Raw genomic sequence first — 24,679 nt, 5'->3', positions numbered from 1 at the left:
GAACAAAAAGGTCAGCGAAGGTATTACATAGAATCGTGGTTGGTGGGGATGGTGACAGGAAGTGTAGGAGAAAATTATTCAAAGTTGTAAAAGTGCAATATAATCTAAATGTTGAAGGATCACTTTGATTGCTAGGTGGAAATGGACTTGCAGGAAGGCAGTAAAGTAAGTATGGGAAGATAATAGCACCAGAGTAATAGATTAGAATTACTAGAATTGAAGCTGAATGAAGGGAAGGTTAATTGGAAAGAGGATGTAAATAAAGACAGGTTTCTGACTTTTAGTCTGAAATTTTAAATAAAACGCCAACCTAAAAAGAATGTTAAAACCTAAAAATAAAGATTAAAAAAAGCTCTGAAGGGCCCGGAGAGATGGCACAGCGGTGTTTGCCTTGCAAGCAGCCGATCCAGGATCAAAGGTGGTTGGTTCGAATCCCGGTGTCCCATATGGTCCCCCGTGCCTGTGCCTGCCAGGAGCTATTTCTGAGCAGACAGCCAGGAGTAACCCCTGAGCACCACCGGGTGTGGCCCAAAAAAAACCAAAACCAAAACAAACAAACAAAAAAGCTCTGAAGAGGTAGCAAATACAACTGGAGTATAGTACTGTGGGAATGCTGCTTGCCTTACACATGGCCAACCTGGGTTTGTTATCTACATGTTCCCTGAGCTCACCTGTATTAGTGCTCCCTCAGTGTAGAGCCAGGAATATAAGGCCTGAGAACAGTTGGGTGTGCCAAAAACCAAACAAAGTAAAGAGGTAGTACATAAATTTTTATGGAAACCAGCAACATAACAGTAGGAGATATTAAGAGTGAAAGACCTGAGAAATAGAGTCAAGGACTCTATCTGCTCTCTTTTCCTCAAGAATGTCCTTTCAGAATTAAAATCCTTTTGGTTCTGCATGTTATTCTGAGAGACAATTTCCTTATGCCCAATTCTGTCGACACACAAAGGTAGGTAGGGCCGAGAAAAGTTTTCTGGCTGCTTGCATATGGAACTGAGACAATGCCTAGAGTGAAATTTCACAATTTACCGATATATCGTTTTTTTTTTGTTTTTTGGGCCACACCCGGCAGTGCTCAGAGGTTACTCTTGGCTGTCTGCTCAAAAATAGCTCCTGGCAGGCTCGGGGGACCATATGGGACACCGAGATTCGAACCAACCACCTTTGGTCCTGGATCAGCTGCTTGCAAGGCAAACGCCGCTGTGCTATCTCTCCGGACCGATATATCTTTTTTTTAAATTCAGATAAACTAAAATGTCACAGGTTTCCAGTATGGTATAAGGCAGGATGAGTTATAGATACTGAAAACTCTCATAACTAGTCTAAAGGCATTATTTTTCCTGTATACATATCCATTCTCCATGATGTAGTGACAGGAAGACATAAACATAGTCTTCAGGAATAACAATGACATCTCAAAGTTTCTATCAGCACCTTTAGCTTAGTCATGATGATGAAACACTAGAAATCTCCAGTTAGGTTAAGAATCCTAAAGAAAAGATTAGGAAGACAAGGAGCCACTATTTTACACAAGAAAGAAAAGGATCTGAGAGAGAACATCCTGTTTCTGTAACAGGCCAGACTGATGAGCCATCATGAAAACAAGGGGAACCCTGCATTGAGCTTTTATAACTAAGCAGCTGACCAGAAGATGTGAAATTCTCTAGAAACACTAGGTGGCATCAAACAACATTAAAGCATTTATAGAAAACAAGGTTTTAAAGATGGAATTTGAAAAAAATGTTTTCCTTTTTTTTTTTTCTTTTTTGGTTTTTTTTTTTTGGGGGGGGGGGGTGCCCACACCCGACGGTGCTCAGGGGTTACTCCTGGCTATCTGGTCAGAAATAGCTCCTGGCAGGCACGGGGGACCATATGGGATGCTGGGATTCAAACCAACCACCTTAGGTCCTGGATCGGCTGCTGGCAAGGCAAACGCCGCTGTGCTATCTCCCAGCCCCTTTTTTTTTTTTCCTTTTTGAGTTAATTAGCAAAGAACCTCTAATTATGTCAGCCCTGACCCCTCAGGTGATTTATGTTAAACTCTGGCAGCAGAAGAGAAGCAGCTCAACAATCCCTGACCGAAAATGCATTTTCTCCCAAGACAGTCTGATTTCTTGTGTAAAATGCAAGCTGCTGGGGCCGGAGAGATAGTACAGAGGTGTTTGCCTTGCAAGCAGCTGATTCAGGACCTAAGGTGGTTGGTTCAAATCCCGGTGTCCCATATGGCTCCCGGTGTCTGCCAGAGCTATTTCTGAGCAGATAGCCAGGAGTAACCCCTGAGCATCACCGGGTGTGGTCCAAAAAAACCAACAACAAAAAAACAAACGAAAGTGCAAGCTGAGACCCCACAATGACTTGCCTTTTTTTTTTCTTTTGTAATTTGCTTTTATTTATTTATTTATTTTAATTATCCACATAGTCAAAGTTCATTTGTTCACAATATTATTTGTCTGGTTTGAGGCCACACATAGTGGTGCTCAGAGGTTATTCCTGACTCTGCACCCAAAATTCACTCCTGGCAGGCTTGGGGGACCATATGGAATGCGGGAAATAGAACCCAGGTCCATCCGTGTGTGCAAAGCAAATGACCTACGGCTGTGCTATCACTTGGCCCACACTAATATTATTTACTGTTAACAATCCCATTTTAGGCACTAATTTGTAGGTATTTCCTCATACACACATATAAGAGTATCAGTGATAAGTATCTTTAATCTTACCAGATAAAGCCAAATTGTTTTGCAAAGTAGTTGTACCAATTTACCTACCAATAGCAAGGTAATATATTACAATTGTTCTGTATCTTTATCAATATTTGATATGAACAGACTTCAAATTGAAGCTTTAATTTATATGACCTTAATTAATTATTGCTATTGATTCACTGATTTCCAGTTTATTGAGGGTTTTCTCCCCTCTGAAGTACCTAGTTATGTGTTTCTTAATTTTTCTACTAGATTACATGTTTACTTTATTATTTATACTTCTGGTGGGGCTTAGGGGGACAATATGGATGTTGGGGGTCAAATTCATGTCAGTCACATAAAAAGCAAGAACCCTATCTTATGTGCTATCTATCACACAAGGCCCAGTTTGGTGTAGTTCTTTATATATTCTGTATCCTTATCTCCTTCCTTATCAGTGGTGCTAATATATCTTTTATCAAGTTTGTGAAATACATTTTCATTTTATGTTATTTATTTATGAAAAATAAAGTTGGGGGGGGCATATCTGGTGATGCTCAGGGGTTACTCCTGACTGCTCTCAGGAATCACTCCTGAGGCAGTGGGTGGGTCTTAGGGGACCAAATGGGATGCAGAGAATCAAATCCCAGTTGACCATGTGCCCTACCAGTTGCACTATTGCTCCTGCTACAAATTATAAATTTTAAAGTAGTTAAATTGCTAATTTTTACCTTTATCCATATTTTTAGGACTTTCCACTGTGAGATCACAAGTATACTTTCCTACATTACTATCCCTACATTTTAATATTTTGTCCTTTAAATTTCAAAGTTTACACCAACTGGAATTGATTTTCTTGTGTGAAAAAAGAATTCAATTTCATTCATTCCCATAGGATTATGATTGTCTTGGCAGTATTTATTGTGAAGACCATACTTTCACCCACCAAAATAGCATTTCTGTGTTAATTTTTATTTAAACATGAGTCTGCTTTTGGACTGTTTTTATTTCATAGGTCAATCCATCTATCTAAGTATCAACATAAAACTGTTCTATTTACTAAACTTTATAATAACTCTTTATATCTGGTAAGGTAGGTATCCTCACCTTGTCTTCTTCGGGAATGTCTTGGCTATTGTTGAATCTTTTCTCCTCCATATAAATTTTAGAATCAGCTTGTTGGGAATTTTATTGGAATTGCATTGAATCTATATATATCTGTTTGGGGAGAAATGACATCTTTACAATATCTTTTAAGCCACTGGTCACTCCTCACTAATTTAGGCTTTTTTCCCTCTAATGTCTTCAAATACTTTTTATCATTCTCCAGATAATCTAGTTCTGTAAATTTAATCCTAGGTTTTTACATTGTGGATGCTACTGTAAATGGTATCCTAATCATTCGATTTTTAAATTGTGGCTTATGTATAGAAAAGCACTGATACTTCAGTTTTTTAATTCTAAAATAATGTATTCATTCTAATAATTTAGTTGATGGGTCGCTGGATTTCTGAGATAATAGTTTCCTTTGCAAAAAATGCCTATTTTATTTCTTCCTTTCTTGGCTCTACCTTTCACTTCTTTTCTTTTCATGCCTAACTGGGATGCCTAAGATCTCTAGTATAGAACTCATCTCTTTTAAGTTTGAATTCCTTTGCAAATACTAGCCCTAATAGTCACTAGTACTGGGACACTCTAGTTAAGGAATCTACTACCTTCCAAAGCCTTCCATCTCTGCTTGAAACATTTTTGTTTAGAAGAACCCAACACTCAGATAAGCAACTTCTTTTGTATTTCACTAATATAATGACTAGTATAGAATTAAATTAAAATAGAATTAAATTAAAATGACAGCTTTCTTTGCCCACTTAGAAAGTCTGAACCTCCATTCCCCTGAACCAAAGCTCCTGACATAGCTCTTGCTAATTCCCATAGGACTTGGGTTGAGATAAGTTATCAATATAGATTTTGTTTTGTCTCTTCACTACTCAGATGCTACACAGTCCTATTACTAGATTATATATTCATGTGTTCTTCACCGGAAAAATCCAAGAATACACTGTTTCTACTAAGATATGGGATCTTAAACAAGGGAAAGGGAAAATGTCACATCTTGCAAATACAGGTTTTTTTTTTTTTTTTTTTTTTTTTTTTTTTTTTTTTTTGGTTTTTGGGCCACACCCGGTAACGCTCAGGGGTTACTCCTGGCTATGCGCTCAGAAGTCGCTCCTGGCTTCTTGGGGGACCATATGGGACGCCGGGGGATCGAACCGCGGTCCGTCTCCTAGGCTAGCGCAGGTAAGGCAGGCACCTTACCTCCAGCGCCACCGCCCGGCCCCTCAAATACAGGTTTTAACTATCTTTCACTGGGTCCATCACTATCCATCCCTCTCTTCTATCCTAATCTCTACCTCTTAGGTTCCAATTAAAAAATTTTAAAGCCCTGGAAGTTTTAGAAACTCAAACTGTCTTTGTTTTTGGGTCACACCCGGCAGCGCTCAGGGTTTACTCCTGGCTCTCTGTTCAGAAATCGCTCCTGGCAGGCACGGGGGACCATATGGGATGCCGGGATTCAAACTACCTTCATTCTGCATGCAAGGCAAATGCCTTTAACTCCATGTTATCTCTCCGGCCCCCCAAACTGTCTTTTTAAAGTGACTCTTGTAAAAACAAAACAAAACTTCAACACTTCTTTATATAATAAATGCTGGAGAGTAAAAACATTCCAATTTATTAACTCTATAAGATTAAAACTTAATATTACCTCAAACTTTCACCAACTGTGGGGAGTCACAAAAATGCTAAAGACTCTCATTGTAGCCTATTAAATATCTGTAAACAGCTGTTAAGTTCCAGGGCCTATTCCTTCAGCTGTTCACTCCAATGGTCCAGTGTTTCTCCAGAACAAATTCCCATTTAGTGGCATTAATTTTTACAAAGACCTGACCACAAGACTCCTGGCACAGTTCAAACTGAGAACATCAACTCGTTATTCTACATTGTATGTATCCATTAAAGCATAATAGGTACTATGCCAGAGCAGAGGTCCATTAGCTTTTAGTCACAATATTAACTTAGGTTTAAGAAATGTTCTAGAAGATTATGCTTGTTGAAGAAAGTCAAATAATTTGATATAAAGTAGAAGTTCTATCATGCCTCTTCTACCTTTAAATGCTCCTCTGTAGGTTATAGGTCACAATTCACTGTACTTTTCTAAACTTTAAAAAATGGTGCTATTGGGGCCAAAGGTGGTGGGGCAATTTGCCTTGTGGTGGGGCATCCTGCCTGCCAGGAGCGATTTCTTGGTGCAGAGCTAGTAGTGGCCACTGGGTGTGATCCAAGGGACAGAAAAAAAAAATGGTGCTATCAAACACAAATATTATTTTTTAGGGGCCACCCCCAGTACTGCTATATATAGGGTTCCCAAACACCATCAGGTATAATTCCTGAGTACCTCAACAATAATATAAACAATTACAAATAAAAAGTTAAAAAAAAAGTACTGCTATATGAAGGGGTATGTTTGCTGGATATGACCTGAGGCTTACATATGCATGGCATATGCTTTTATATATGAGGCAAATCCCTGTCCCCTGCCACCAGTTTATATTTTAGGGAATTATGTCATGGATAGTTCTCTGTTTTCTCCTTTAACAAAATGACTTGAAGATCTATTTGAACATTTATTTTAATGAAAATAGAGAAATTAGGGGCCGGAGATATAGCACAGTGGTACAGCATTTGCCTTAGACATGGCCGACGAGATGGACTTGGGTTCGATCCCTGACACCCCATATGGTCCCCTGAGCCTACCAGGAGCAATTTCTGAGCACAGAGCCAGGAGTAACCCCTGAGCACCGCCAGGTGTGGCCCAAAAACAAATAAAACAAAACAAAACACACATTCACACAAAAGAGATAAATCAATAATAGATGCAAGAAATGATTTTACTATATGAAAAACAATGCTTTTTATGTTTGCTTTTATTTTGAGATCATGCTGATTGGTGCTCGTGGGTCTACTCCTGGTTTTATATTCAAGAATCATTCCTAGTGGGTTGAGGGGAACCATAAGGGATGCCAGGGATTGAAAACGGGTTGTCTGTATGCAAGGCAAATGCCCTACCTGCTGTACTATCACTCCAGCTTAGAAAATGCTTTTTATTTCATTTTTCTGCTATTATAATAATGCCATGAACATCCTCCTACAAATATACCTTAGTGCCTGAGTTTTTTGTCAGATCTTAAAAGTTAGGTCAGATAGACTTAGACTAAGCATTTAGAATTTGCCATATCATTGTCCTATACTATTTTCCTGTACCTATGAGTATAATGACTCCATTCCTTTACCAACACAAGGTATTTTTAAAAAGATGTTTTAGATCCAAAATAATAGTTAGTTTTAATCTATCTATCACTGGCTAACAGAACAGAAAACAATTTTTGAGCTTTTATCTGTTAATTTTTTTGTTTGTTTTTGTGCCCAGGGGTTCCTCCTGGCTCTATGCTCAGAAATCACTCCTGGCAGGCTCGGGGGACCATATGGGATGCCAGGATTCGAACCACTGTCCTTCTGCATGCAAGGCAAACATTCTACCTCCATGCTATCTCTCCGGCCCCATGTTAATTTTATTTTCTTCTGAGAACAACAAATTTTCCTATTGCAATGATTCCTTTTTAGCTCACATATTTATAGAAGCTCTTTATATAGTGTAAAAAAATTTTGTGTAAGGGGCTGGAGAGATAGCACAATGGATAGGGCATTTGCCTTGCATCTGGCTGACCCAGGTTCAATCCCTGGCATCCCATATGGTACTGAGCCCGTCAGGAGTGATTTCTGAGCACAGAGCCAGAAGTAACACAGGGTGTGGCTAAAAACAAACAAAAATCTGTGTAAGTAGTTTTTTTTTTAAGTAGTTAGACATTTAATTTTTTTTTTAATTTTTAAGAGACCACTGTGAATTACAAGTTTTTTACAGTTGTATTTCAGACATTTAGTGACATTAGGGACATTCTCACCACCAGTGTTGACCTCCCTTCACCCTAGTTCCCAGAATGCATCCCATACCTCTACCTCTACCTTCCAGGACTACCAGTGTAACAGGTTCATTTTGTGTTTAGCTTGCTGTAGTTTGGGTCTCTTTATTCTATTGTCATTGACTTTAGGATGGGTATTTAGATATGACCATTTTTTTTTCTCTCCCCATTCAATGCTCCTGAGACTGATTGGCCCTGGGGACCAAACCACTTTTTTTTTCCTTTTCTTAATTTGAAAGACATAAAAATATGAGAAATCAAAATGACTCAAGTTCTATGGTTCTATGAAAAAGGTGGGAGCCCCTATCTAGAATATAAGAAAAAAGAGAAAAAGAAAAGGAGAGTGAGAGGGGCAATGACAGATGTGGCTCTTAATCTAGTTTTCATAATGACAACTGTTGACAGCCAACTTTCTCTTTTTCTTTTTAGATCAGACTAGATGGTGCTTGGGGGACTAACTGTACTAGGATCTACCCAGGAGTTCCTGCACGCAAAACATACTCTATGAACCTCTGACCTTATTCCCTGGCTCATACCCATCTCATCACTCCTGGATGATCAGGAGTGATATCAAGCATAACCTGATCCTCAATGTAATATACAGTAGCAAGGTAGAAAAGCAAAGAGTTAATACCCAAAAGAAACCATAGGAATTCACTGATTTGGATAATCAAAATTACAGAAATAAGTTGTTGATATAGGTTTGGAAGATATTATACTAAAAAGGGAAGAGTGAGGCCGGAGAGATAGCATGGAGGTAGGGTGTTGCCTCCCATGCAGAAGGATGGTGGTTCAAATCCCAGTATCCCATATCCCCTGAGCCTGCCAGCAGCAATTTCTGAGTGTAGAGCCAGGAGTAACCCCTGAGCGCTGCCAGGTGTGACCTCAAAAATAAATAAATAAATAAATAAATAAATAAATAAATAAATAAATAAATAAAGGGAAGAGCATTATTTTTTCCTTGTCAAAAATTTGGTTATCGTATGGTAAATAAGGCAAGCCCAAGGAAACTAGAATAAATAACTAAGCTATAATGGAAAACTAAAAAAATTATGGCACATTAGAGAACAGTATTACATAGAATCCAACAGACTCAATCTCTCTGACACTTTAACCATATTCCTGATGAAATGCACATGTACTCTGATTTATAATGCAGAGGAAAGCACTGACTTCAAAACAGAATTCTCCTTTCAGGAATGGAACAGGGTAGATTAAACCACTTCCAGTGGTGTTAAGAGGCTATTTCTGGCACTGAGTTTAGGAGACCATAGGAGATGCTAGAAATTAAACTTGGGAGTCAGCTTCATGTAAGCTCCTGGTCCCTAAAACAGAATTCTTTTTTTGTTTTGTTTTTGAGACACACCCAGTGGTACGAAGGGGTTATTTCTCTGTGCTCAGAAATAGCTCCTGACAGGCTTGGGGAACCATATGAGATGCTGGGGAATGAACCTGGGTGTCCTGGCTCGGCCGTGTGCAAGGCAAAAGTCCTACTGTTGTGCTATCACTCCGGCCCTTAAACAGGATTCTTTATTTTAATGTAATGGAAGGAATCTCAGAGGTGACAGTCATCAGGTTCACAAATCTCTGGTTGTTGATTATTCATTGTGAAGTTTCCAATAATGAAAATAGTAGGCAGTCAAGCCAAGTTGAACCAGCCCAGGTCTGATTAGAATGAATTGTATAAAAATGGTCCCTTTTCACCTCGGTTCGATCCCCCGGCGTCCCATATGGTCCCCCCAAGCCAGGGGCGATTTCTGAGCACATAGCCAGGAGTAACCCCTGAGCGTCAAACGGGTGTGGCCCAAAAACCAAAAAAAAAAAAAAAAAAAAAAGGTCCCTTTTCATTGAGGTCAGACCCATCACCTTTCAGTGATATATATAAGGAAAGAACCCTATTATGACATATCAACCTTACATAAAACTAACATAAAAACAATTGCAACCATTTATCTTGGTGAATCTGGAAATACATCCATTTGGAGGGGGGTTTGGCCACACCCAGTGGCGCTAATGGGTTACTCCTGGCTCTGAGCTCAGACATATTCCTGGCAGGCTCAGGGGACCTTAGGGGACCATATGGGATGCTGGGTTCAAACCTGGATCCGTCCCAGATCAGCTGCATACAAGGCAAAAGCCCTATCACTGTGCTATTGCTTAAGCCCCTGGAAATATATCTTTTGGGATCTATTGGGTTCTGACCTTGAGCTAATTTCTGGGAACTCCAGATGCTAATAATCTGAGCTAGTCAGAATGTAGTCTTTGTGTGCCAAGTGATGGCAGGAATTTTAGTCTAGATTTGTTTCACATTAGGAATTATCTGTTTTGTGGGCTAGTATGATAGTACAGTGGTAGGGTATTTGCCTTGCACGTGGCTGACCTGAGATGAACCTGGGTTCAATTCCTGACACCCATATGATCCCCCTGAGCACAGAGCCAGGAGTAACCTCTGGGTGTGACCCAAAAACTAAAAATAATAATAAATAAAAAGGAATTATTTGTTTTTCCAATGTATGTTTGGAATAGATATCTATGGTAAGCTGACAGAATACCTATTTTTTGTTTGTTTTTGGGTCACATTGGCCGTGCTTGGGGGTTATTCCTGGCTCTGTGTTCAGAAATCACTCCTGGCAGGAATGCGGGACCATATAGGATGCCGGGAATCAAACCACGGTCTGTCCTGGATCGACTGCAAGGCAATCGTCTACCGCTGTACTATCTGTCCAGCCCCCAGAATACCTATTATCAGCCCCAAATTTTATTTTATTTTATTTATTTACTTTTTTTGTTTGTTTTTTGGGTCACAGCCAATGGCACTCAGGGGTAACTCCTGGCTCTGTGCTCAGAAATTGCTCCTGGCAGGCTTGGGGGACCATATGGGATGCCAGGAATTGAGCTAGAGTCCATCTAGGATTGAACATGTGCTATTGTTCCACCCCACCTTTTTTGTGCCCCAAATTTTATAATGGATAAACAGCAGGAGCAAATAAAAGTAAGCAACATTTTAGAGAAAATGCCTAATCTGTAGGTGAGTCAGAGGTGTTAAATGCTACAGAACTTAAAAGTTACACAGTAACTATGAGATAAATAATTTAAATACCTGTGGTTAGAGATGGTATGTAGAAAGTTGTTAAATAACTATTGGTTAGCAAAGCTGTATACAGCTATAAAGCAAAGAATACCAGATATTCTTTCCTACAGATTACTGTAATGCCCAATATTTCGAAAATAGCATTAATTGAGGGCCAGAGAGAGAGAGAGAGAGTACAGTGGGCAGGTCAGTTGCCTTGCAACATGGCCAACTTGGGTTGTATCCCTGGCACCCCATATGGTTCCTCAAACCTACAAAAAATGATCCCTAAGCAGAGCCAGGGGTAAGCCCTGAGAGCTACTGGGTTTGAAACAAAAACAAAAATAAACAGAAAGATAGCTTTTGGGTTGGAGTGAGAGCATAGTGGGCAGGGCACTTGCCTTACATGACTGGGTTTGATCCCAGTATCCCATGGCAACCCATCCAGTCTCTAGAAGTAATTCCTTAGTGTTGAGCTCAAATTAATCCCTGAGCATCACCAGGTGTGGCCCAAAAACAAAGCAAACAAAATACTCTTAATAAAGCAAACAAGTGTCTTTCTTCTCATTTATGTTATACAAAGACTATCTGAAGCATATTTCCTTTCTCACAGCAGGAGTAGTCCCAGTGATAAACCACTTCAACACCTACTTGCTGTGATCTTGGCTCATTAGAATTTTAAGTTTCAAGTGATACCATCCAACTAGGCTGATGATATCAAACTGATAGGACTTGAAGAGCAATTTTTGGGTCTTGGGTCATATCCATTGATGCTCAGGGGTTACTCCTAGCTCTACACTCAGTAATCACTCGTGGTAATGCTCAGGGGAAAATATAAGATGCTGGGTTGGTAGCATGCAAGAGAAAGGCCCTATGCTATCTCTCCGGCCGCTAAGTGCTGATTTTCTTATCATTTTTTGGTTTTTGGATCACACCCGGCGGTGCTCAGGTCTTACTCCTAGTTCTGAGCTCAGAAGTCACTCCTGGCAGGCTCAGCTTGGGGACCATATGGGATGCTGGGATTCGAACCAGGGTCCATCCTTTCCTCCAGCCCAGTGCTGATTTATTTAAGTGATCAGAAAAGGTTCTCTAATTGATACATGTCACAGAAACATTTGTTGTGATATGAGATTCTAAATGTCTGTAGTTAAGGCTGAACAGAAGATTCATCATGGAAAACTTTACATTTGAAGACAAGATCATGATCCTGTCAGCGTGATCAATTTCCCTAGCTTAGCACTGAGCTCTGATGATGAAATATCTAAATGACTTCAAATCCCTACCACCAACTGTTAGGGGATTCAATAAGACATAAATTTGCATATACTACTTCAGTCCTTTTTATTCTCTAGATCACAACTGTTTATGTTCAGAGAAATCTATGAAAAAAATTGTGATATGTTTAAGATATGGAAAAGGTTGGTTGTTTTGAGAATGGGGTCTCTTAATTTACTTGGGGGCCGCAGGAGGCAAAGTCGGGGTGATCCTTGAGTGCAAAGTCAGTAGTAAGCCTTGAACATTGGGGGGGGGTGACCCAATCAACTAAAACAAAGAAAAACAAAAAAAATTCCTCTAGGGCAGGGCCACAAAATATTTACGGAGGGTCGCAAACGGCCCATGGACCTCGAGTTTGAGACCCCTGATATGTATACAATTTAAAGTTTGATGCTTTGAGAACTGATCAGAGGTTCTCTCTCTCTCTCTCTCTCTCTCTCTCTCTCTCTCTCTCTCTCTCTCTCTCTCTCTCTCTCTCTCTCTCTCTCTTTCTCTCTCTCTCTCTCTCTCTCTCTCTCTCTCCTCTTTCATCTTACATTTCCACCTTTTCTGTTTTAAACAAAGAAAAAAAAGAGAGAAAAGTTACAAATCTGATAAATCTTGTCCTGAGTGTCTTGCTATTATTTCTCCATTGTTACCCCCTTCATCAGATCTGTCTGCGTAAGGGTTAGAAACACAGCATGTGCGGCAGTCTCACCACTCGTAGATATTTGCCTTGCACGCTACCAACCTGGGACAGACCTGGGTTCAATCCCCAGCATTCCATATAGTCCCCAGAGCCTGCCAGGAGCAATTTCTGAGCGCAGAGCCAGGAGTAACCCCTGAACGCTGCAGGTATGACCAAACCCTCTACCCGCCCCCAAAGAGGTCCTATTTTATGGGGTTCTATGCCTATCCATATGATTGAGATATAATCTGGATTTTGGGGCCAGAACAACAGCACAGCAGTAGGGAATTTGCTTTGCACATACCAACCCTAGACTGACCCTAGTTCAATTCCCAGCATCCCATGTGGTTCCCTAAGCCTACCAGAAGCAATTTCTGAGGAAAGATCCAGGAATAACCCCAGAGCGCTGCCTGGAGTGACCCCCCCCCCCCCAAATACAAAAATTTTGGATTGTAAAAAAAGTCATAATCTCATTCAATTCCAATTCTTGGTTCTATTCTATGACTCATTTAAGATGAAATATGCATCAAGGGGAATCTCTAGAAGCTTTTCCTGCATTTTCCTTATGGATAAAAGGAAACACAAAGGAAAAAAACAATTACACCCATATTTCCTGAATCTACTCTGGTCTCCCCAGGTGCTATACTCAATACAGAAACCAGAGTAATTTTGTTCCAAAATACAAATCTGGTTAGTCCAAGACTTTCTAGTCTTTCATGACAAGACTATAAGATGTATGGCCTGGTTCAGTCTCTTTTAGTTTCAGCTCTAACTACTACTGTGGAGTATTTAATTAATTAATGTGCATATTCCTCACCTATCCTCATTACTAATAGTTTCTGATATTTCTGGTATCTGGATTCTTCCGCATCCTTTTCCTGTTGCACTTGCCTCTAACGAGGTCTCATTTGAAATAACATTCCTTTAAGGAGGTACAATTTTCTGATCTGAAATCAAAATTGGTAGGCTGGGATCACCAACTGATAAGAGAAACAAACAGGTCTTATTTTACTGAGAGTGGCTATAAAAACTGCAGACTTGAGTTGGAGAGGTAGTATAGTGGGTAGGGCGCATGCCTTGCATGCAGTTACCCTGGGTTCAATCTCCAGCATGCCATATGGTCCTCCCAGAATTGCCAGAAATGATTCCTGAGAGCAGTCACGAGTAACCCCTGAGCATTGCTGGATGTGACCCAAAACACAAACAACCTCCCCCAATGCAGATTTAAGTATCAAGGACGAGATTGGACTTGTTTTCTGCAGTCACTAGATTGCATTTTCCACAATGATCTATCTACTCCTATTGTCCCTACCCTGGACGCTAAAAGAGAGAAGTAGAGTGCCTGTCGCGAATACAGGCAGGGGTAAGGAGGGGGGCATTGGTGGTGGGAATGTTGCACTGGTGAAAGGAGGCATTCTGTTTATGACTGAAACCCAACTACAAACATGCTTATAATCATGGTGCTTAAATATTTATAATAAAAATAAAGGGTTTTGTTTTTTTTTTTCCGTTTTTGGGTCACACCCGGCGGTGCTCAGGGGTTACTCCTGGCTGTCTGCTCAGAAATAGCTCCTGGCAGGCATGGGGGACCATATGGGACACCGGGATTTGAACCAAACACCTTCGGTCCTGGATCGGCTGCTTGCAAGGCAAACGCCGCTGTGCTATCTCTCCAGGCCCATAAAAATAAAGTTTAAAAAAATAAAAGGCCACCTCTTGTTGATGCATAATAATTCTATGCCCTGTAACTGCTGCTTGAATTTACAGAATTACTTTGTTGGTATTTCCATACTGGACAGTGGATTCCTGATAAAGTAGGAACTGGATTCATTCTTGATCCTCATAAATATGCTACCTGGTACATATTAGAGCACTGGTAAGTTATCAAACAAAAAAATAACAGATGAGATGATGAATGGATGGATGGATAGGTGAATGGGTAAGTAAATGAGAAAGGTGAGGCGAATTGTTTTTCACTTTCTGTCAATGATCACACAGAAAAGGATTCAGATTACACTGGCAAAAATTTCCTACCTTTCACCTATTAGACACCTTGTTTACAACCTCATGACCCAAAGGTCTGACCTTATGTCTGCCTTCCCCATGCTGGTATACTAATCCTGATAAAGAACTCACATTGAATTCCTCTCTGAAGAGCTTATTATCATCTGCCATTCGTCGGTTAATTTCCTCTTCCAGCTTGTCCACTGGCAGTGGTGGATATTTCCTGTTGGTGCTAGGGGACCTGGCCAGAAGTGGTACACTTTGGGGTTCTGCAGTGCACAAAAGAGAAGAAGGTTTGTCAGGTACCCAGGGTCTCAACTCTTTCTCAAGATTAAATTGGAAATTATACCACATGGAATAGGACTCAAAGAGCTAAGAATGCTCTCTCCAAGGACAAGGAACCCAATTTCTGATTTTCTTTTCTATGAAGGTTGCTCATGTCTTAGGGGTGGCTTACCCACATCTTCAGTGCGACCGTTGGATAAGCGAAAAGAATTGGAATGACTCCCAGCTTGCTTGTATTTCTTAAACCTAATGAGAAAAAATTCACAATGATAAACTAAGCATAGAGGAAGGAGAAGCCAAGCCTTTGTATTTCTACTAATTCAGCTTTTAAAAAAATCATCTTAATAATCGTACAGGACCTTGAAAAGCAAATCAGAAATGACTCAAATGGTTCAGTTTAGCAAGCCAGGGCTAAGGAAATTTCAAGTAGAAATAAAGTAGGTTCTTGCTGAACTACACTATTGAAGATTTGAATTGGGGGGGAGGGAGCCACGCCCAGCAGCGCTCAGGGCTTACTACTGACTGGCTCTTTGCTCAGAAATCACTCCTGGCAGGTTCCGGGGACCATATGGGATGCCAGGGATTGAAACCAGGTTGGCAGTGTGCCAAGGCCAACACCCAACTGCTGTGCTATCATTTTGCCCCAGATTTGAGTATTTTGAAATGCCCATCCTTCCCTAATTCGAAGATTGTGGTTTCTTCTATCTTGGACTTTAGTTGAAAAGGAGTTGAATAGATAGGGAAAAGGGCAGGATCAAGAGGAAGATAGGGCTTTACTGTTTATTATTGGGACACACCCAACTGTGCTCAGGAATTACTTCTGGCTCTGTGCTTAGGGATCACATCTGACAGGGTTTAGGGAACCATAGGCAGTGCTGGGGGTGTCAGTTACATAAGGCAAGTACGTTAATAGCTGTATTAGCCCTCTAGCTAAAATTTTCATCTAAGTAGAATTTTAAGCTTTCTTGGGGGTGGGGGAGGGGGACATCCTGCAGTGCTCAGGGGTTACTTCTGGCTCTGTACTCAGGTCATTCCTGGAAGTACTCAGGGGACCATATGGGATTCAAGGGATCAAACTCAGGTCTTCTGCAAGCAAGGCAAATGCCCTACTCACTGTGTTATCACTCCAGCCTTTAAGCAAAATACTAATAAGACTCATTACACTCCCTTTCCTATCACTCTTCTTACACACTGAGACACTGAGGTACCACCAAAATGGCATCTAAGATTATATATATGTATTTACTTGCTTACCTTAACATGTATAGAACTATGATAATGAACACAATCACTAACAGAGAGGACAGGGCCACCATCACTGCAATAATTGGTGTCTCATCTAAAATCAAGAGAAAGAAACATATTAGAATTATGTGAAATGAAGAGGTGAGCAGCTGAGGGAAACACTCTTATAAGGAAAAAAGTTTTAATATTTCTGTAGATAGCAGACAAGGACAAAATGATAGTAAGAGAAGTATAAATACAAAATCTGTTGTCACCCACCCTAACAGAGGGAAGCAGTGTGAGGACCCAGGAACACAGACCTACCCCACCCCATCTAACATGCACAATGATTTGTTTCCCTCTTAGAATAAAAACTCACTCACAGTAGGCAGAAGCTTTGTCTTATTCACTGCAAACAGCCTATAGCATGGCTTAACACATTAAAAAAATCCAAATATTTTAAAGCATGAATACATGAAATCCTAATGGCAAGCTTGTGAAAGGGAACAAGAATCTGCTCTAAGTAGATTCCATCTAGAGGTTAAAAAAAAGAGGAAGAGAAAGGACAACTGCCATAGATATATATATCTAAATGGTTTCCAGTCAGAGGATATTGTTCCTAATTTAGACAAAGAAACACTATTAAAATCTTAGGTAACATGCATCAAAAAATGCTGGGTATTTTCTTTTCTCTTTTTTTGTTTTTGGGGCATAAATCCTGAGTTTATGGTTTACTCCTGGTAGGATGCTTAGTTGTTCCCTGAGATGCTAGGGATTAAACACAAGACACCAAATGGGAATGATAAACTCTAGCCCTTTGATTCACTCTATGGCCCATGGCTATACTTTTCTAACTTTTCCCACTTTTATCATAATCCCAACTATTGCAATGCCTAACATGGAGATATGATATCCTTTCCTGCATTCTATGGGATTTGGCTCCATTTCCATCCAGTATAAGACTTACCGTATTTTCCGGCATATAAGATGACTTTTGAAACAAAAAAGTCAACCGAAAATCGGGGGTCGTCTTATACGCTGAGTATATCCCGAAAAATGTTTCTATATGCCACTAACCAAAACAAAAAAAATCAGGCCGCAGTGTTTCCAAATCTCTTTCTTGGGGGCTCCCAAACAGTACTCAGGAGATCTGGGGCCACTTCTGGCAAAACCCAGCTAACCGTGTTGGTGGTTCAGTGCTAGGGTCCGAGGATGGGGTGTTGTTTGGTTCATGTAGTGGGGGAGATTAACTGACGCCACCAGGGAATTGTCAGAAAAGGTGCCTATGATAAGGGACCAATCACTGCAAGGCTGCTCGGACTGCCTCTCTAACTCAGCCAATCCAAGCAGGCTTTTTATGCATGCAAATTAGACAATGTTCTGAACTTGAATCTACACTGTCAAAAGCCTGCTCAGATTGTCCAGAGTCAGAGAGAAAGTCTATTACAGTATAACCTCTGAACCTTTGTTGTTGTGATTGGCTCACTGTGGTACATACAGTTGCAGCACAGGAACGTTCTGTCTGATACAGCGAATATAGGCCTAAACCTATGTTTTAACTGCAAAATTAGGGGGTCGTCTTATACGCCCAGTCCTCAGAAAATACAGTAGTTTTTTTTCCTTTTTTGTGGAAGTTCATTAGATAGTCATCTTTCTACACTTTCACCAATCCCTTGCCACTGCCGCAAACTACACCACCAGCCTTAGTTTGCAATGAACTTCTCTATTTACATCCTGCTGAAAGGGGGGACAAGTTTTCCCATGTAAAGGTCAGTGCTCTGGACTATATATCCAATACTGTCCCCTCAAAGATCCGTATACAAGAAAGATTGTATTTTCCTTTTCTCAATGTCTCTCTCTTTTTTTTTTTTTTTGGTTTTTGGGCCACATCCGTTTGACGCTCAGGGGTTACTCCTGGCTATGCGCTCAGAAATCACCCCTGGCTTGGGGGGACCATATGGGATGCCAGGGGATCGAACCGTGGTCCGTCCTACGCTAGCGCTTGCAAGGCAGACACCTTACCTCTAGCGCCACCTTCCCGGGCCCCTCAATGTCTCTCTTCATAGCTAACTTATCACAACAATTAGATTGTGAAACAGTTGGTTTTTTTTTTTGTTTTGTTTTGTTTTGTTATTTTTTTTTGGGGGGGGGGCACACCCGGCGGTGCTCAGGGGTTACTCCTGGCTGTCTGCTCAGAAATAGCTCCTGGCAGGCACGGGGGACCATATGGGGCACCGGGATTCGAACCAACCACCTTTGGTCCTTCCTGGATTGGCTGCTTGCAAGGCAAACGCCGCTGTGCTATCTCTCCGGGCCCATTTTTTTGTTTTTTGTTTTTTTTTTTTCCGGACCACACCCGTTTGATGCTCAGGGGTTACTCCTGGATAAGTGCTCAGAAATTTTAAAATCTATTTTGCTTGATTCTTACCCTCAGAGTTCCATTTAGCTGCTCATCCAGTGTTAGATTATACCTTGTTTTACCCAAAACAAAGATCATCCCCGGTTCCTTTCTATCTATTTGTTTATAGCTTGGTTTTACCTCAAAACAGAGATAGTCTTACATGTAAATCTGGGTGGGACTGGCTCAGTATAGCCTAAGTTATTTGTTCTTACTCTGCAACCTGGGCTGGTCTCTATACTCAATAAAAAAAAAAATGACAGTATGTCAGGCAAAATTCTCTCCATACAATATAGAAGATTGTTAGACTACATGTGTTTCATCCTCAGCCTGCTCTTTTTTTTTCTTTTTTTGTTTTTTGGGGCCACACATGGTGATGCTCAGAGGTTACTCCTGGCTATGTGCTCAGAAATCGCTCCTGGCTCTGGGGATGAAATGGGACACCTGAGATGGAACCCAGGTCTGTCCTGGGTCAACCACGTGTGAGGCAAAAGTCCTACTGCTGTGCTATCGCTCCAGCCCCCCTCAGCCTGGTCTTAATTATTTGTGCAGCAATTCTATTTCAGACCTGTTACCTGGGATTGGAAATATGGTGTGTGAGGTGACTTTATAATCAAGGATACCAAAAAATGACAAATCTAATGAAAGACATTTTCTTTTCATTTGACTCAGCTTCTTAGTAAACACATTTCATACAGGAAGACGTTCTATGTAGAAAAGCATGTAAAACAAAAGAGGAGAGTTGGGGATTGGATATTTTAGAGTGATTTGGGAAGGTCTCTGAGTTTACTCAAGCAAACAATGTGGATAAGAGAACTATTTGGGGATCAGAGTGATAGTACAGCTGCGATAGTACAGCTGCCTTGCACGCAGCCAACCCAGGATAGACCCAGGTGATTGGTGATACCGGCATCCCATATGGTCTCCTGAGCCTGCCAGGAGTGATTTCTTAGAACAGAGCCAGAAGTAGCCTCTGAGCATTGGGGAGAGAGGGAGGGAGGAAAGAGGGAAAGAGGAAAGGAAGGAGGAAGGGAGGGAAGAAAGGAGGGAGGAAGAGAATACTAACTATTCTAAAATCTAGGTGAAGACCTTTCTAGGCAGAGAATAGACCATAAAAGACTTGGGTATAATCAGCAGCAGATGGCCTACCTTGCAGGTATAAGGTCAAAAGGCCCAGTCTCAGAGTAAAGAGCGCATTCTCCAGTGCTCTATAACCAAGTGTATAAACATTTCCACTAAAAAGCTTGCAACCATACTGAGTACTGCAACAGTAGTATGCAAATTCTGCAGTCAAATGCGTCCAATTTCCAGTCATAGCAACAACAGGAAAGGAAAGGGAGATTAAAAACAGTCCTTAGGAACTCCGTGGATTCAAGAAATAGCCAAAGACCATGTTTGGTATATGATGTGGCTAGAGTTTGCTCTCTTAAAGTGTGTTCTCCCTTGAACATTTTTCTATCTTTCTCCACTCTGGAGAAGCCTGTATTCTCTCTTCAACAAATATTCCTCTCTTTCTCTCCACCCACATCTAAGCAAATTTCATTCAAAAAGAACAGTCTTGCTCCTCTCTCTTACACAACAATCTTACCCCTCCCTGCCCGCCCCCTCTTTCTCTCAGCTGGAAAGGTAGAAAGGAATTGGACAACTTCAGGATTTGAGGCTAAAAAAGTGTGTATTTAATTCTGTGCATGATGATAGAGTGTGACTGGAAGGTTCTGAGCAGGGAACACTAGATTTGTATTTTTTTTTCAAAGATCAGCTTAGCTGATTCATTAACAGCAGTCATGAGGTGTCACGAAGAACTGAAAAGGAAGATAGTATTTTAAGAAAGAGAAAGTAATAAACTCAATACTATCAGCAGCTTAAGTAGGATGCATATGAAGAAATCTGATTAGATGGCAACTATTGGTGACCTTTTTCTTTTCTGTTTCTGGGTCATACCTGGCAGTTCTCATCTCCTACTACTGGTTCTGCACAGAGAATCATATGTGGTGCCAGGGATCAAAACTGGGTCTGATGTGTGTAAAGCAAATGCTTTACTTGCTATACTGTCACTCCAACCCTTCCTATTGCTCTAGGCCCCTTTTCAAGAGTGATCTCAGTTGAGAAAAACAAAACTTAAATGGAATAAAATCAAGACAGATGACTCAGTGAAATACCGATTCCTTCTTTGTGGTGAGATTTTTCTACCATAAAGGAACACAAAGAAAAGAAACAATAGCTGGAGAGAAATATGCAAAAGTTGTGAGCAGATGTTTTATGGGCGGGGGGGGGGGGGGTGTCACACCCATCAATACATGGGGCTACACCTAGCTCTGTGCTCAACAGAATTTCCCAGTGGTGCTCAACAGATCACACAGTGACAGGGATAGAATCTGAGCCTCCTGCATCAAAACTCGTGTTCAGCCCTTTTTATGATCTCTCTGACTCCTGACTTTATTTTTTGATTCCCCACTTTCATTCTCCTTGCTATTCTACTGCAATGACCTGGAACGAGTGGAATACACAGGTATAATGTTGAACATCAGCCTGCAGTATTCACACATTCAGCTGTAGCGCTCACCAAGGGCTGTGCTCCTTCAACTGTGGTGTTCAGATGTGTTCTTGTAGAGTTCTCTGGGGATGCTGTGATATTATTCACCAGGGTGTTGAACTTCCTGATCATGATGCTTGTACCCCGTTTTCAGTTTCAGTGCTCACCTGACTGCCAGAAATTGCTTGCAGTGCTAAGGTTTACACATAGCAAAGCTAACAAGACTGCCCAAGACACGGGACAAGCAAGCACCAGAGCTGAATTCCTGACCTTACTCTTATAAGGTAAGTGTTCCAAGTTAGTCTATTCCTCTGGACCTCCCACTAGATTAGTTTAAAAACAAGCTAAAATAAAACATTTCAACTCATTATGGATCACAGACAGGTAAGGATCAAGGACAGAATCACAATGCCATTATTCAATTAACAAAAGCAGCACTAACCCCTTAATATCATCTAACACCTTGCTATTATTTAAACACTTCTAATTGCCTCATACATGCCTGTTTTGGTTTGATTAGAATTGAAATTCAGAGTCTACACATTGTTTATGACTGCTAGGCGCAGTAGGCTCATAAAGGATTTCCTGGGTGGGCCCCAAAGACAGCAAAAACAAAAGTGGTGCCTTAGGTAACTCCAGGCAATCACAGAAATTAAAGTAGAAAACAGAAAAAAATAGTAGGTTTGTGACAGGATATAGTGATCCTATGATGGGATCCCTGGTTTACTATATATTCCTATTTGTCCTCTTGAAGGGAGATCTACAATGAATGTAATCCTTCCCATAAATGATCCAGTTCAATCAGAGTTCTGAAGTGACTTTCATAAACACCAAGATCAGAAATGGCAGTCATAAAAAAGAAGTATTTACCGAAATAAAAGAACTTTAAAAACATATATTGCATTCTAGTACCAGAGTGATAGCACAGCGGTAGGGCATTTGCCTTTCACGAAGCCAACCCAGGACAAACTGAGGTTCAATCCTTGACATCCCCGATGGTCCTCCTAGCCTGCCAGGAGCAATTTCTGAGCACACAGCCAGAAGTAACCCCTATGCACTGCTGGGTGTGGCCCATAAACCAAATACAAAATTGTTTTTTCTGCTCTAGTCAATCAAAGAGGAACTTCATTGAAGCTGCAGGGCCATATATAAGCTAGGGCAGGGGTCTCAAACTCGCAGCCCGCAGGCAGTTTGCGGCCCTCCGTACAACATTTTGTGGCCCACGGCCGGCCTTCAAATATCGCAGTATTCGCGATTATTTGCTTACCGAATAATTGCAATAAAAATCACATTAGTGGGGCCCGGAGAGATAGCACAGCGGCAGCACAGTGGCGTTTGCCTTGCAAGCAGCTGATCCAGGACCAAAGGTGGTTGGTTCGAATCCCGGTGTCCCATATGGTCCCCCATGCCTGCCAGGAGCTATTTCTGAGCAGACAGCCAGGAGTAACCCCTGAGCACTGCCGGGTGTGGCCCAAAAACCAAAAAAAAAAAAAAAAAAAAAAAGCTAACATGATATGTCAACTATAGTTTGTTAAAAAAATAAAAGGGCAACTTTAGCAAAACACCTGATATAAGATAAAAATTTGTTCTTGACATATATTGAAGCTTACATGCTAGCAGAGAACCTCAGTTCAGTTTATTTTTCCTCTGGGAGCTGGAGAGATGTAGTAAATGGGTACAGCACTTGCTTTGCATGCAACTGACCTCTGGCATCCCTTATGGTTCCCTAAACACCACCAGGAATGATTCCTGAGAGCAGAGCCAAGAGTAACCCCTGAGCACTGCCGAGTATGACTCAAAAATAAACCAACCTACCAGTTTTCTCTGTTTTTTTAGTCATACCAAACAGTGCAAGCAAAGAGCTAGTCTTCTAAGCCGTCTCTCAGCCCAGCTTCTTAGTTCAGGCTAAGTTCACCCCTGCCTAGAACTCAGAATCTATAGTCCATGTAGCACACTAGCTGCTATTGGAAATGAATTATATTGGTTTTGTACTGCAAAGGCAGAACTGAGTACGCACTGTTAATGACTACTAGCTGAGCGGATAACTAGAAACAAAAAAATTAAGAGAATTAGTGAACCAGGTAACATTAACTTTTATTAATCTGTTGATATTTGAGCACTTATGTAGCAGCTACAGAACTAACCAAGCATAATATGACTATTATATCATTCACTTACCTTAATACCAGAAGGTATCAGGTTTACAAATGATAACCCTACGGATAAAGAAACTTGAGCAGAAACAAACTGTCCATAGTACATAGTGGCAAATCTAAAGAAAAAAAACAAAAAACTACACTATTCTCCAGTCTCTGAAAATTAAAGAATCAACTATAACTTTCTCAAGATTTCAGATCAGAATAGTCCTCTATTATAAAAGTTAGGTTTGACCTCTTTAATGTTGAATTATATCTATGTTTTAGATACAGCAAAGATCCCCCCAAATCTCAGCAAGGAAAGGAAAATCAAACCTATCAAGAAAGTAGGAGAGAAAAAAAAAAAGAAAAAGAAAGTAGGAGAGGGGGCCAGAGCCATAGCACAGTGGTAGGGTGTTTGCCTTACATGCAGACAACCCAGGAAGAACCCGGTTCAATCCCCAGCATCCAATATGGTCCCCCAACCTGCCAGGAGCAATTTTTGAGTGGAGAGCCAGGAATAACTCCTGGGCGCCACTGGGTGTGGCCCCAAAACAAAACAAAACAAAAGAACATAGGAGAGAACTTATAGCTCTGTGCCAATTTCTTATCTGCAAATCTCAAATGTACAGATAAGAAAGAGAAAGAGAAAGAGAAAGAGAAAGAGAAAGAGAAAGAGAAAGAAAGAAAAAGTGGGAAAGGAAAGAGGAAGGAGAAAGGGTAGGGGAAGGGGAAGGAGAAGGGAAGGGAAGGAATAATTGTTATTTCAGAGATCAGAACAATAGCTGAGTGGGAAGGGCGTTTGCCTTGCACACATCTAATCCAGCTTTGATCTCTGGCATTGTTTGGTCCCTTGAGCTACACACAGCAGAAAAGATTTCTGAGTTCAGAGCTAGGCGTAACAGTTGAGTGGGACCCAAAATTAAAAATAAAGTTACTATTGCCAGATTGCAAATGGCAAAATGGAGCAAGGGAAATTAGCAATGGTAAATAAGTTTAAGATCCAGGACACAAATCCCAGATGGTCTAGTTTGAGCGTATGCTTTTAACTTACCTACAACTGCCTCTCCAAATATCTTCTGTGTCATTCCCTCTCCAGTCTTAATACATGTATCAAAATCTATATTCAACAGATTATCTTGAAAAAAAATCTAATGGAGATATGAATGGCAGTGTGCATCAATATCTTGTTCAAATTTCACAGGAATGGTACTCAATGTTATAGATTCTCCTGCAGAACCAAAGAATCCTTTCCTCCAGCTGCTAGGGAAAGTTAGCAGCTAACAAGGCTTTCAGCCAACTTCCTCCCCAGGAACTGCCCTTGGCCTAAAGAATAGCCTTGTCCACTCCCGCATTTCAGCTACA

General features: G+C 40.8%; 1 protein-coding gene across 2 annotated transcripts in view; it reads right to left on the bottom strand.

The window, feature by feature from the left end:
• PTPRA (protein tyrosine phosphatase receptor type A) overlaps positions 1–24,679 on the bottom strand; it is a 145,130-nt gene that overhangs the window by 26,461 nt on the left and 93,990 nt on the right. For both annotated transcript variants that reach the window (XM_049779161.1, XM_049779162.1), the window contains 3 exons: positions 16,279–16,363; positions 15,197–15,270; positions 14,872–15,008 (listed from right to left, as the gene is read on the bottom strand). In XM_049779161.1, coding sequence (XP_049635118.1) covers positions 14,872–15,008; positions 15,197–15,270; positions 16,279–16,363 — 296 coding nt within the window. The remainder of the gene's footprint in view (positions 1–14,871; positions 15,009–15,196; positions 15,271–16,278; positions 16,364–24,679) is intronic.

The sequence above is a fragment of the Suncus etruscus genome, chromosome 9, assembly GCF_024139225.1.
Source record: "Suncus etruscus isolate mSunEtr1 chromosome 9, mSunEtr1.pri.cur, whole genome shotgun sequence".
Taxonomy (NCBI): domain Eukaryota; kingdom Metazoa; phylum Chordata; class Mammalia; order Eulipotyphla; family Soricidae; genus Suncus; species Suncus etruscus.
This window is presented reverse-complemented; position numbering and strand designations above follow the sequence as displayed.